General features: G+C 36.2%; 1 protein-coding gene across 1 annotated transcript; it reads left to right on the plus strand.

Annotated features, from left to right (window-relative positions):
- The first annotated feature begins 1,185 nt into the window (after positions 1–1,185).
- Positions 1,186–13,157, plus strand: LOC137403603 (protein Wnt-4-like). The gene is made up of 5 exons (XM_068089571.1): positions 1,186–1,530; positions 5,957–6,192; positions 8,443–8,711; positions 10,841–11,037; positions 11,825–13,157. Exons 1-5 carry the CDS (start codon positions 1,415–1,417, stop codon positions 12,099–12,101), a joined length of 1,095 nt encoding a protein of 364 aa, XP_067945672.1. The 5' UTR covers positions 1,186–1,414; the 3' UTR covers positions 12,102–13,157.
- Positions 13,158–13,984: the final 827 nt, after the last annotated feature.

Raw genomic sequence — 13,984 nt, forward strand, 5'->3', positions numbered from 1 at the left:
ACAGAACAGTGCCATTAGGCACTGTTCCGTATTAATTGATGTTTTTTAACCCAGTGCCTAACGGAACAGTACAGTTAGGCATCATTTCATTTTTTCTTTGACCGCTAGAGGCGCACAAACCAGAAATTCCGGTTAATGCACCCTAGCGGTGAAAGAAAAAACCCACAGAATCGCTTCACCCTTATATATAAGCCACATGGCTCAAAACATCAGAAAAAAGTAGTGGCTAATAGTTTAAAAAGTACGGTATTTGGCCTTTAGGAATTTTTCAGCGGTAACATAAATCGGAATAGATAACATCATGCATTTCTTTAATAGCTAATCTTGTATTAGAAAACTTACCATCTCCATGTTTGTGAGTTATTATTCTAAAAACTTAAAAGGAAAAATAGTTTAAATGATTACTAGAACGCAATCAGAGTTAATGTTTGGTGCCATGATACAGCGTCATAAGCAATCAGAACAAATGTATATATTTGTGTTCTATTGATAGGCAATGAAAATGCGAAATACATGATAGTAAATTTGTGTATAGTTATCATACTCTGATCTATTTTAAAACTGACAGCTGTCAATATTGTAGCGCAAGAACTTGTTGGAATGTTCTCACTTACCTGACATAACAGTTGTGCATTTAATCATATGTAATATGTAATTAAACCGTGTTGAAATCAGAATTTGTCGAACAATTTTTTGCTGCAATAATCAGTGCACATTCCTACAAATGGGTGTCCGGGGCACTTTAGGATGGATTTCTAGAGGAACATCCAAGAGATCTGTAACTTTCCCAGGCTTGATTTGGACATTTGAATAAAATTACCAAGCAAATTCATACACCTGTAGTTTGATATCTATTTTGCTAGTCACTAGATTATATGACTTGACACGGTTTCCATTGACTAATCAATCAGGTCTATCTGCCCTCCACCCATCAACTTGACACAGGCACGCTTCAACCTATGCCTCACACTGATCTGCTCAATCCATCTCTGATCATCGCTAATTGTATTAATCTCAAACCGTTTTAGCCGTCCAATGAGAGCTCGGCACAGAAGTGTAAAACAATTCATCGCCCTGTATTACACGGGTATATTTACTTACACTGGTCATGTGACTTATCACGGTATTCTGCATTGATGAAAAGAGAAGCAGAAGGTTAGAGGTAAAACACTTGCTTACAGAACTTCAAACCTTGCACACCTCTGACGGACAGCTGCATACAGACTATCGCTGTCTGGTATCAATATTTGTGTTAGTCGGAGAGATTGTAGTGTAACTTGGATCTTGGTGTAATTTTAAAGTTCGACGCATACTTCATCACTGACAGAAAAGTTCTAAAGCTTGCTGTTTGGCAGCGTCGGAGAGGATTTTTTATATTAGGGAAGTATAAACAGTGTGAAAAGGAGAAAGCAAAATGCATTTGAAGAAGAATTTGAAGATACCGAGTTTTTCTTTGCTGATGTTGAGGACCAGCAAGATTTGGATTATATATCTAATGGTTATCACAACAGCTCAGTCTCTCAAATGGCTGTAAGTAATCTCTGTCTCTCTAACACTGAGATCATATCCTAAAATACTCCTTTTCCATCAGTAATATGTTCTATCATGGTTATTCGACTTGTTCTCGTAGCATCAATGCAATACAGATTGTAGCACCATGAGAAAACAATTACATCATTAGGATATTCATAAGTGTAACTTTTCGTTAGTTAGGATGTTATTCATTAACCTGTTACTACTAACGTAACACCCTTTCCTAGAACTCTATTAGCTAAAAAATATATTTAATAATGAAACTAAGCTCCAATACAGATTGGAGAACGAGATTTCATGCCTGACAATCTTTCAATAAATATCAATATATCTGCAGACACCCAAGAGATTTACAAAAGTTTAATGGCTTTGTTGGCCTGATTATGTCGGCAGCATATTGTGATGCAATACATCAACTCGGCTGCCGCAAGCCTTTGCACTAAGTAACTGCCTTAAGGTCACCTTTAAAAAATCAAGCTAATTGATACTATCTAGCCAGCTACACACTGGTGATTGTCTGAAATGTGTAACAATAAGAAACACTTTGTTTCACTCTCTTCTCTCAGCAACATTAAATGGAGTGTTGATTGATTGGTCCTGGTTCTTTCTCTCACTAATCCATCAAAGAGGGCCATCAAGGAAATGCTCTGCTGATGAAACAATGCAGGCTCGGCTAGGTCATTGTTGGCAATTTTATTTTTCATCACCTTTCGTTCCTTTGATATTTTATGTTCCACAGATGTCAGAAAGGTAATTTGTCACTTGTTTTGCAGCCACCGTGCCTCATCAAAGCCAATAGCTGTAGCTTATGACTATAAATATCATTTAAAAATTCCTTAAACATTTTTTAAGGAAAAATGAGTCGTTCAATTAAGCCCAGTAGTCAGTCATTCATGTTGTATAATGTGAAGCCATCGTTATTAAAAGTTTCTCAAAAAACAAAAATAGCTAAACCGCCAATGTAAACTATAGCAATTCTTTTAAATGTTGAAAGCGTTTTTTGTGGAAACCATTACTGTTATTGCTGAAAACTTTGCAGCTTTTACATACATACACAACCTTATCTTTTTAGAGTTTTCATGCTTATTGGAGTTAAAAGCAACCTTTTTAAATAAATAAAACTTTATTGACGGAATAAAGACAAAGTGAGCACCTTTGTTCATTGTTAGTTTGGCATAGCTTATATATTCTGTTATGTACATCCAGTTAATTTTAAATAGTTTTTTCTGCTCTATCATAACACATATGTAGCCAGTGCAGATAAACGGTTGATGTCAAAAAATGATTTGTGATTTAAAACTCCCAATTGTATTCTTGACTGCAAATAACATAACAACTCTAAGAAATGCATGCTTGGAGTTTCTCAAGACATGTTTAGTAAAACATAATAGTATTACTAGCATTTGTTACCCGTTTGCTAGAGTTATCCAAAGAAGAGTTAAATTCAGACATATCACAACTGCAGCTCACTAATTCTTGTTTATGCTCACAGACGAGATGCATTATACGCCATCTGCTCTACAGAGATAAGCTTTCATTTACAACATACATTGATTTATTCCACCTTACCGATCGTAGCGTAGGCGAGCAGACCGTGACTCCGTGAAGCATCGAGTCAGCTTGGACCGTCTCTTCATGCTGATATAAAATATGCATGTTTGTACATATTGCTTTTCTATTGTGAGAGATAGCAGTGGTGGAAGAATGAAATCGTGCGGTTAAAAGGCAAATATTAAGTGTTTTAGGTGAATCACAATGAATTGATGTATTCAATTGCGTGCGGATAGAAAAAGGCGACTACCAGAAGCAATATTCAACATAAGAGCTCGGTGTCTAGTGACAATTTATTGTCTCCGTAAGCGGAGGAATCTTTTCCAACTCTAGAGCTTTGTCATCTACTCGTGTCCACCGAGCTACACTTGAGGGTATTCAATTACACAGCGATTACCGCTTACCAAATGCCTTACAAAATTATCTCTTGAATAAAGCCATGAGCCTTCATGCTGTTATTCCAAAAAACTGATAATTCCTATTTAAATTTTGTTTTCATGTTTAATGTTAAAACCGATTTTTTATTAGCAAAAATAATTTGCACAACCAAAAACATTGTTTTCAAAAAATGCATTTCAATTGTATCGCAGAAACATATTAGGATAGAATTGAGGGAGTCTTGAAAGATCAATACCAAGATGTAGGTAGAATATTAAAATGTGAGTGTTTTGAGGGAAGTGGAAGTTACTATGTTATTGATGACACGAACCTCTTCAAGCTAAAAATTATGTTATAAAATCATGATGATGTCATACGCTTCAGCCTTCAAATGAGTCATGGTATCAAGAATAGCAATTCATTACGCATGATTCAGCACCATGTTGCAACTTTGGTTTAAAGAAGCTCACGGTACGGTCAACATTTTTCTAGTAAAAATAGCATTTACCCTCAGGTGCTCAACCACACCGGTTAATCCATGCCTGATAACAATCTCACTTTTTGAAATTTTACAAAACTTGTTTAATTATTTTTTCCAGTCTTGCGGGCAAAATCATTTGGCAGGATATTAATTTATACTCTGGCAGGCGTGTTCTTTTCTTGCACTCTTCGTTTACAAGTCATTAGGGCTAATGACTAGCACTTTATTTTCTATTAAATTTATCAATAAACGTTATAAACCGTATCTTCAGCAGATCTCTCCGGTTCAGCTTCATTAACATGAAACAATGTCCTCTCAATTCTCCGTTAATTCCCTTTATTCTCTCACATTTCTTGTAAATTGAATCTCTTTAATATTTCTGAGCTCATTGTCGAGCTCTCTCTGGAGCTTCGTCTTGTAGACGGGTGTATGCAATCATTCTATAGCCGGTGCGCAAGGTTCCAGGGTTGAGTTTTATCATTTGAATGAATAATGTCAATGTTTATCATTGACTGCATTTGTCTACTTCATAAACATCTACCTTAGTGCGTATAATTATAAGTAAACAGTGGTAGCTCTCTGGATTGTTAATCTATGGGTGTAAGTTCACCATTAATGCATCATTGGAGGTGTCCAAACGCAGTTGGAGACTCGAGTACTTTAGCAAAAAATTTCTAAGCATACGGCGTTTGCGCCATGGGTGGTTGGCAGACTTATTCCCTTGGTGGTAAATTTCTGCAAGTATTCTGGAGCAGCCAGATCAATTAGCGCGCACTTTAAGATAGCTGGAGTCTGAGTGCAGAAATTGTGCTCAGTATTTGATGACCCGCGTGATGCTGCCACACACGTGGTAATGTAGCTAGCCATGAAAGAAGTGCTGGTTGGACAATGGAACGTTTTTTTGAGTTATGTTATTTAAGTCAGCAGTTCTGTTGGCTGTCAAGTGTAACACCGGATAGTTGGCTCGTTTTTTCCTAAAAAGTATCCTAATGCCTCGTCGGGAAGTCTGCTCAGCCTAAATACGACTTCGGCTTGTTTTTGGCAGCATTAAAATGTGTCTTTTAAAAAAAACTGCAATCATACTCAGATGATTTTACCTAGTTTAAAGTTTGGTCAAAAAAGCTTTGGCTATAATTAACTAATAAACGCAGAGTCATCAGGTCTTTTTGGTATCTGACTATATGAATAGCAGAACAGAATGTTTCACGTTGCAATCATTAACTTGAGATCTCAAAGCAAAACAGCACTTTGGGTGACCTGTTGTTGACTTTTTTGCTGCTTGAACATTTAATGCAAAACTAAGCAAAAGTATATTACATGCTCATCATAGCACAGCTAGATAGCATTACATACAGAGTAAGTTTTACCTTTCGAAACAATAAATTTTTAACAATAAATAAAATAATATTTATTTTCAAAAATAAATAAGGTTTCTGTCTGTGTCATCCAACTAAATGTAAGGCAATATTTCAAATCTATTTCGAATAAGTTGCAATTTGGAATAAGTGAAAGTATTAAAATGTATTTAACACAGTTGTTTCCTAAAAGTATTTATATAATAAATTTATTTGTGCTCAAACTGCTGTGTAAATTTCAACAATTTCTTATGTGTGCGGCTAGCACTGTATAAGTATTTCAGCTCTGCTAATAACATAGCCATATGTGCTTGAGTGTTTGTACAACATATACTAAATGTTAGCAGCTCTACTTTTTGCATAAAAAAATTTCCGAAAGCAGCAGTTTTATTAATGCGCAACCAATAATGCAATTCTGTTACTCTGTACACAATAATGAAAGCCACTAAATGTGTATGCCAAGTAACTGTAACCTAATCAATAATTAAATATATTTTATATGGATTTATAGACTGATTCAGCGTGTCTAGCTTTAGAATCAGCTGTCCAACATGAGTAAACTTCTGTAGCCTCGGATCCAATGGTTTAATAGCAAAATCAACTGCAGTAAGTAACCTACTAGTTTCCTAGTACTTACAAGGTACTTTCTATTTGACAGCACCCTTGGAAGTCTCTCTACATCCTTGATCAGCAATGATCCAGACACCTGCTCACAGATGCCTGGTTTAGAAAGAAGACAGAAGAAGGTATGCCGGCAGCACCAAGCTATGATGGGAGGAGTCATGAAGGCAGCAAACTTATCTATAGCTGAATGTCAATTTCAATTTAAAGACAGACGCTGGAATTGCTCACTCATAGATCACGACAGCATTTTCGGCAATATTATCAATAAAGGTATAAATGGCATCACTTCTTGTTTCTTTTCAAAAATCTTAAAGGAAGTTTCTCTTCTGTCTGCCATTTGAACAGCCTTGTTTACTTTATATCTATTAGCAAATATCAAGCAATTATTTTACTAATTAAAATGCCAGTAATTAGTTTGTTTATGACCTGCTTGTAAAGTTTCCTTCATAAAATTGTTTGACTGTTTGCAAACTATTTCTAAATGAAATTCATTTACAGCTGAGCAATATATTCTATCATTTAGATTGCGGATGCAGTAAAACAGCCGTTCAACCTTCGACATTTAGTCAGTCAAAGAACAAGGTTACAATTTTCCATAGAAATTTGCATATTTACCAGTCTTAAAAACTTAATTTGGAAACTGAGCCATTTTCTGCATTTCACCTATTCTAATTCACTAGAATTATGTAGAAATAAATTAAATTATGTAGGAGCTGTCAGAAGTGAAAGAGTTATGAGAAGCCTTTCCTCAAAGTTCATCCGTCACTCAGTTCGACATAGTTAAAAATAATTTCTCCACAAAGCCACAAATCTCTTATACTTTCTTTTTCAGAAATGAAGGTTATTTCATTCCCCTGAAAGATTATAACTTACATAAAAAATTGTATTTTCTATTGTTTTATGGTTAAAAGTTCATTAAAAGTTTTGTGTTTCAACACTACTTAGCTTACCATTTAAAAGTTTTTGCTTGTTATGGTTAGAAGAGGAAATATTTAGTTACTGTATTGCATTGACTATTTTAAACCCAGTACTGACTTGTACTTGTTTATCACCACGTTTTCATGATGCGGTTAATCTTCAAGTTTTATTTGCAAGATGGAAACGGCAAAAATGGAAACAGCAAAATTCTGCAAGTCAAGCGAGTTTTGTTACTCGCAAATGTTTACCCAAAATTTTATGCTTGCGAAGATGAATGATGCTCAAGAAAATGTCACGCAAGCTATTCCATTTTAACCATTTTCTACATATCAGTCATTCCTATTTCGATTTGACGAGATAGCATAGCGCCGCAATGACTTCTGGCGTAGAATTTCTCATATTTTTTAACAAAGCGCCCGCGTTAATCTACGAAATGCAAATGAATGTCCATTGAAATACTTACCAATAGATAACTCCATGTGCACACAATTCCAAATCCAGACCATGGAAACACAGGTCTTAGGTCTTGAGTACATTCCTCCTATAGCTTCCTTCCCACACAGGAGTCTTTTATGCTGATCCCACTATTAAGTTAGCTCTAATGTTCTATAAAACTAAACTGATGGAGCTAATTCACCCCATCCATCATATCCTGCCACACCATCCGGTCGCTACGAGAGACCGGTAACCAATGTCAGATAATAAAAATATAACCATGTTTTTACAAATTTAAGTTTAAGATGGCGGGCAGGTTCCACCATTCCTTAAAACATCAGAAAAACATTAGTATTTCTGCTTTAAATTGAGTAGTAAATTAATGGTCGGTGAGGTAAAGGGGTATATTTAAGATCTAGGGTACTGCGGGTTGATGCATTTTCAACAAAATGAACAAGGTGTGAAAAAAAGACCTTCAATCCGCCAACGCAGTTCTACTTTTTTTGGAGAATCATTCAAGTATTTTTTCCGGAAACACCGAGCGCTTTCACATGTTGATGCAAGATTATCAAAGAGATGAAAATGCTAATCCAGCGTGCGTTAAGTAACAAGGGATTATGATCATATGCTACTTGCAACATCTGTTCAGGCAAAGATCATAGAACAGACCTGTGTGATCTCTGGTAATTGGCCCCAATTCTTGCGCAAGACCACTTCAAAGTCGCTTCATTTCTAAGTGTTTGAATGTATTGGGTTAAATCGGATATGATCATTAGTTAATTAAAACCCATTTTGTAAGGTGAAACCAGTCGGGGTGAGTTGGGGATGTGGCTAATTAAAAACCAAGAGACATTACTTGTATGGTTTTTTCGACAGTTGATTCTCAAATTCTGAATCTTCCACGTCATTAGTTTCTCAAGATAGCTTGCCTGTTAGAGATTCGAATTGTAATGTTGCAATACTGTTACACTGTAAGGCAGTTGTGCCATGAAATCATAAAAAGGTATGCAAAACTTACAGAGTATAACAACAACCTACAAATCCAATCAAATGATCTGTAGCGATCATTGGCAGCGTTTCATCTCACTGAAGATACAGTATTTCGAGCTACCAAAAAAGTGGATCATATTCTGAATTTTACCAATTATTATTGATTATCATTGATAGGTACAAGAGAGGCAGCATATGTTCACGCCATCACTGCAGCTGGTTTGAGTTATGCCGTTACCAAGGGCTGCAGCCGAGGGGAGCTCGAGGGATGTGGGTGCGATGAGACAAAAGTTGGAGAAGAAGGCAGTTTTACATGGGCCGGCTGTTCAGATAACGTTGTGTATGGAACTCAATTTAGCAAGTTGTTTACTGATGCCAGAGAGAGACGGAAAAATGGCAATCTACGTTCACTCATGAATCTACACAATAACCAAGCTGGTCGCGAGGTGAGACTCTTTTATTGCCTCGAATAATGATATTAGACATAATTATAATATTAACGGTAGAAACAGCTGTGGCGGTTGAAAATACAGCTACTGGTGACAAATTGCTGCCATATTAATAGGAAGGTTTAATGCTGAAGTTGTCTAGGATATACGCCTGCCTCTAGCAATGATGGGATTTTAAATTATGGCAGCTTTTAGGTTATTCAATTTGTTTTTTCATTTCAAGTCCAATTAACTGAGATATTCATTTAATTAGCTGATTTACAGATAGCCAGACAAAAGGAACCGCTATAAAGGTGTTTCTTCAATCCAAGCACCATGCACAACACTTTTGATGGCTTTACCTTTCCCATCACTCACTTTTGATTGGCTAATTCTGTTAACGTAATGCGCAACTTTTACACTTAAAAAAGGTGGTGCAAAACTATAGAAACGCCATCGCAATGAGTTGTTTGTTGATCAGTATAAAACTAGTGTTAGAATATTCTATTGTCGGTATAACTAGTGTTAGAATACTTTAGTTTTATTTAAAAGTGTCATAAAAAGAGCAGCAATTTTGACATTCTAGAGTAACCAGGAAAATAAAATTTGTGATGAAATATCGCGTCATATCACTATTCCTTTTTTTTAAATGGCAAATAGATTTTAAAGACAATTACACTGCAGCGCTGTTGAAGGACGCGAGCTTAATATCTCACAACAATACTTCCAGGTTCAATGCTTTTAATATTTGAGTGTTGAAATTCAAAAGTTTAACGGTAGCCACTATTGTCTGGCGCACTCACCACATGCTGACACAATAAGAAAAGCTGTCAACATTAAACCTTTCTAAAAAATTTTATGACAAACTTATTTTATTAGTCATCAAAATTTAGATGAAGCTGAGAGGTTTAACAAAGAATAAAGATTGCATAATCTTGTATTTACTGCTTGGATAACCAACAGACAAGGCGTTGCCAAAACAACATCGCACACTTCCAGTACTTCTTATTGACTGATTTACTCTGTATCTTTAACATATCTTTACATATATGATCAAAAGTTGAGAATGTATTTAGAATGGAGCAGCAAATAACAACAGATAATAACCATTATAACAACAGAGCCTCGAGGCTTCCAAACAAATAAAAGTTTGATTTTATTGGAGTCATTTGAAAAAAATCTATGTAAAAATTGTGATATAAAAATTTATCACACAAGGTAGTGCTGTAGTACACGTAGTGTTAAAATAATTGCATAATCCATCAAAAATATAGTTTCAGAATAAAATTTCTTGTCTTTCTCATTTGATAGTTTGAATTTTGTGGTATATCAGAATTTTACATTAATTATCTAACAAAATGTCGGTGTTGATACAAAGTTTGCAGTTATTTTTATACACTGTCAAAGTCTAATATAAAAGTAATATATAATAATGCATAAATCAAAGATATAAAATAGTTTTAAATAATGTTGTTACCTCTTTTCAGTCACTTTCAGTTTCATATATTCGTACAATTCTCAGTCTGAAGGTTGCCATGACAGAATTGGTGATAAGGAAAAAATCATGCAGAGCTCTCTCTACTGTTGTCAAAAGACCGCTTTTATTTTTAAAAATTCAATCATTTAACGAGGCTGAAAAATGTACAAAAAATTAAATGGTCGTTAAAAATATTTTACGTTATACTGAGCCATTCATATAAGAATCTTTTTGATAGCGGTGCTACAATTCCAGCTTTCTCAGCTTACGTAAAATACAGATTTATGATATATTTGTTTACAATACGATGTTTTTAACACTTTTAGGAATGATAGGTTATCTATCAACTGAAGCTAGCGCATGCCTCTTCAACCTTTGTTTTCTAGGAATTCTTTTTATCAAAATGTCATAATAAAACTTCTCGGCAGCATTCAGTCTTTGATTCTCCAAGCCGACGCATATTTTAGGTTTAGCTGTTTGATTGGATAATTGCAGTGTGGACAGTCTGCTGCTTACTTTTGGTATCACTTCTGCGTTACCCGATACTTCTAACAACTTTCCTGCCAGTTCACTTTTATGACTCATAAAATATATAATTTAGTTAATTCATCGGGCAAACCAGCTTTGATTTAATCGCACTCTGACCTCACGAGGCTCCACCAATTTACAGGTCATCGAGAAAAATATGAAAATGGAATGTAAATGCCATGGAGTGTCCGGCTCATGCGAACTTCGGACCTGCTGGAGGTCACTTCCATCTTTTCGCCATGTCGGCCAAGAACTGAAAATAGCATTTGATGGTGCCACAGAGGTCAAATCTCGCAAGAAATCAGAAAATGGCAGGCTCGCTCTCCAACCGGCCAATAGGTAACTACATTTCTGTGATTTCCACCATTGTTAGCTCACGTTGTCATAATTGTTTCTCTCGATATTGACTTTTCAGTCATATATCTGTATTTAGCTTTCAATCCATTGAGTTTGCTGAATAACAACTAATGCCCTACATCAACTTGTTGGCACATTCACTCAGCAGTAGAAGCATCCACGCCAAATCAAATATTAGTGTAAAAAGTTATAGTAGTAAAACATAATTTGTTGTCGTCTGCAAAGCTAACGGTGTAGACTCTGCCTAGTACTAGAATCGGCTAAAACCGCCAAAACTTCAAAAATTTGCTATTGTTACCATGGAACGCTCAAATGTGTGCTAATTGCAGGTTTTCATTTAGGCTATCAATTAGGAAAATTTGGTGTATAGCGGAGTTATATAACTGGCGAGTTAATGTCATATATAGATTATCATCTTACGTATTTATACTTTGCTGGCCCCTATATTCTTATCTGTGTAAATTAGCGCTATTATTATTTTCGCAATTCATCACAATTTTTGTGACTGCCATGAACCTACTGTAACAGCTATTATGATCGAAGAGAAATGATGATATGCTGTTGGGTATCAAATTGATTATTGCCCATCAAGTGAAGGAGCCCATCATTTCCATCCTCGTATGATGCACAACTCACAGGTGGCATCAGTTTCCCTGCACTCTGCTAGCCAACAGAGTGCAACTTTTATCAACAGTAGTTTGCTCACATGTAACAATAGCATTGATTGTTTTACTAATTCTTATTTATTGATAAATCTGTCTTTTTGCAGAAAATTTAAGACTCCCACAATAGAGAACCTCGTGTATCTCAAAGAAAGTCCAGATTTTTGTGAGCGAAATCGAACACTCGGCTCCCTCGGAACACACGGCAGAGAATGCAATAAGAGCAGTAAAACAGTAGATGGTTGTGACATCATGTGTTGTGGTAGAGGGTATCGTACAAAAATAGAAACAGTAATTGACCGGTGCAACTGCAAGTTCCTCTGGTGCTGCTATGTGGAGTGTGAGGAATGCGAGAGACGTGTTGAAAAGAACATCTGCCTATGAGAACAGAAAATTTATGACCTTGAAAAGGTCATTTTAATCAACATGTAGCAACTGTTTGAAACATCTAACCATCCCGGGAGAAGTGAGGTGGTCCGAGGGCCGCAGAGATGATCCATAACCATTCTCAAGCAGATAAGAGGCTCTATTTTTTTGGCTCAGAGATAAGATGTCCTTTGAAGAGCCATTCACACATTTATTACCGCCGCTCAGACCTATTCTATCTCCAATTCACAGATAGCCTCACATCTGTGTAGCCAACCAGCACTTGACTAACGTCTGGCTGCGGGTGTGAGTAATTTAAGGGAGCTTAGGCGTAGTCATCGGCTACTTGAGTGAGAGAGACCACATCAAAGAAGAAGCTCTGTCCTATGATAGCTAAACCGAGCCTCCGACCAAGTACTCATCAGCCACTAATTATTAGTCGTGGTAAACTGTCTCTTTATGCCCTCTTCATCTTATTTTCGGAATGACAGAGTGTGGCCCTTCTCAGGTATCACAGCCGCCATCAGCCACCGCCTAGCCCAATAGGAAACAGTGTATTAATATTATTACTGTTAACAATTACGGCGTATGCTGCCAATTTGTGATGACGGATCACACCCTAGACACTCATCCTCCGGTCAAAATTCTCATTAGCTTCTTTAGGATTCAATAACTGTTGATGGCATTTGTGTAAATAATTTTTTTTATTATATAAAACTCCTCTTGGGAAAGTTAAAATGGGTGATCCAATCTAATCTACAGGAAACCGAGCTTACACTCCTTTTTACTTTAGCTCAACGCATATGCATGTCACAAAACAGAACGATTAATGATTATAAATTATTTATTGTTTTTATATCTCTTTGGTGTTTAATTTTCAAACTGTCGAAGATGCAAGTTTTCCTATATATAATATTTTGTCTTCGAAAGTGAATATTTATTTTTCCGATGCGTTTAATTGTATTACGCAGTTACTCTACATGACTGACTATTTATGGCATGATCCTCTCATACAATGATGTATATATATATTTCATTCTCATTCTCACTTTAAATACAGACTATCATTTCATACATCTTTCTGCATCCTGTTCATTTTTGGGACAACATAAAATCCATCGGCTCTCTCATCCACGCCAACACAAATTGATCACATATTTGAAAAGCTATTTGGTCGGAGGGAGTGAAAGATCAAAGGCTTCAGCTCGGCAATAAACTTGAATTAGTCGGAAAGCAAACATTCCGTAGGCCTAATCCCCAACTGTACAAGTATGTGAGGTGCTTCGGCATCGCAACTGCTTTATTAGATGACTAACCATATCCTCCATAATTATATTCATCCGAGAGAATAGAAATTGTTCAATTAAGAGGGCAGAGTAAATTCATGCCAGCTTTGCCTAGTTTACACTTGTAACATTATATGTAATGGAGCGCACCTCGCTGCTGTCTGTACTCAGTTCATCACAGGACCTGTGTTATATCGCTGAGAACTGTGTTAGATACACAGCATAAAGGCTGGTTCACGCTATATCGCCGCATGTTCTACTTTAGGCACTCATTGTCGATTATGCGAGCCGTAAACCGATGTCATCGTCAAAGCAACGCAGATACATCTGTAAAGTTTACAGCGGTCAAACTTTTCTGATATTTCGCCGAGCATCGACGACCGCCTGTACAATGTGAACTATTTCGTTGATAGCAATTCGCAGTCACGGATAGCGCAATTTACTTATTTTTATTTTTGACTGTTGCTGCGGGAGTAGTATTTGATTCAAGCATATGACAACAAAGAGGTTTCTTCATGAAAAGTCAAGAAGAAAAATGATACCATTACCTCACAGAGTATTCGTCGATATGATGCAAATACTCCGTGAGGTAGTGGTATCTGAATATGATACAAA

This window comes from Watersipora subatra, chromosome 9 (genome assembly GCF_963576615.1).
Source record: "Watersipora subatra chromosome 9, tzWatSuba1.1, whole genome shotgun sequence".
Taxonomy (NCBI): domain Eukaryota; kingdom Metazoa; phylum Bryozoa; class Gymnolaemata; order Cheilostomatida; family Watersiporidae; genus Watersipora; species Watersipora subatra.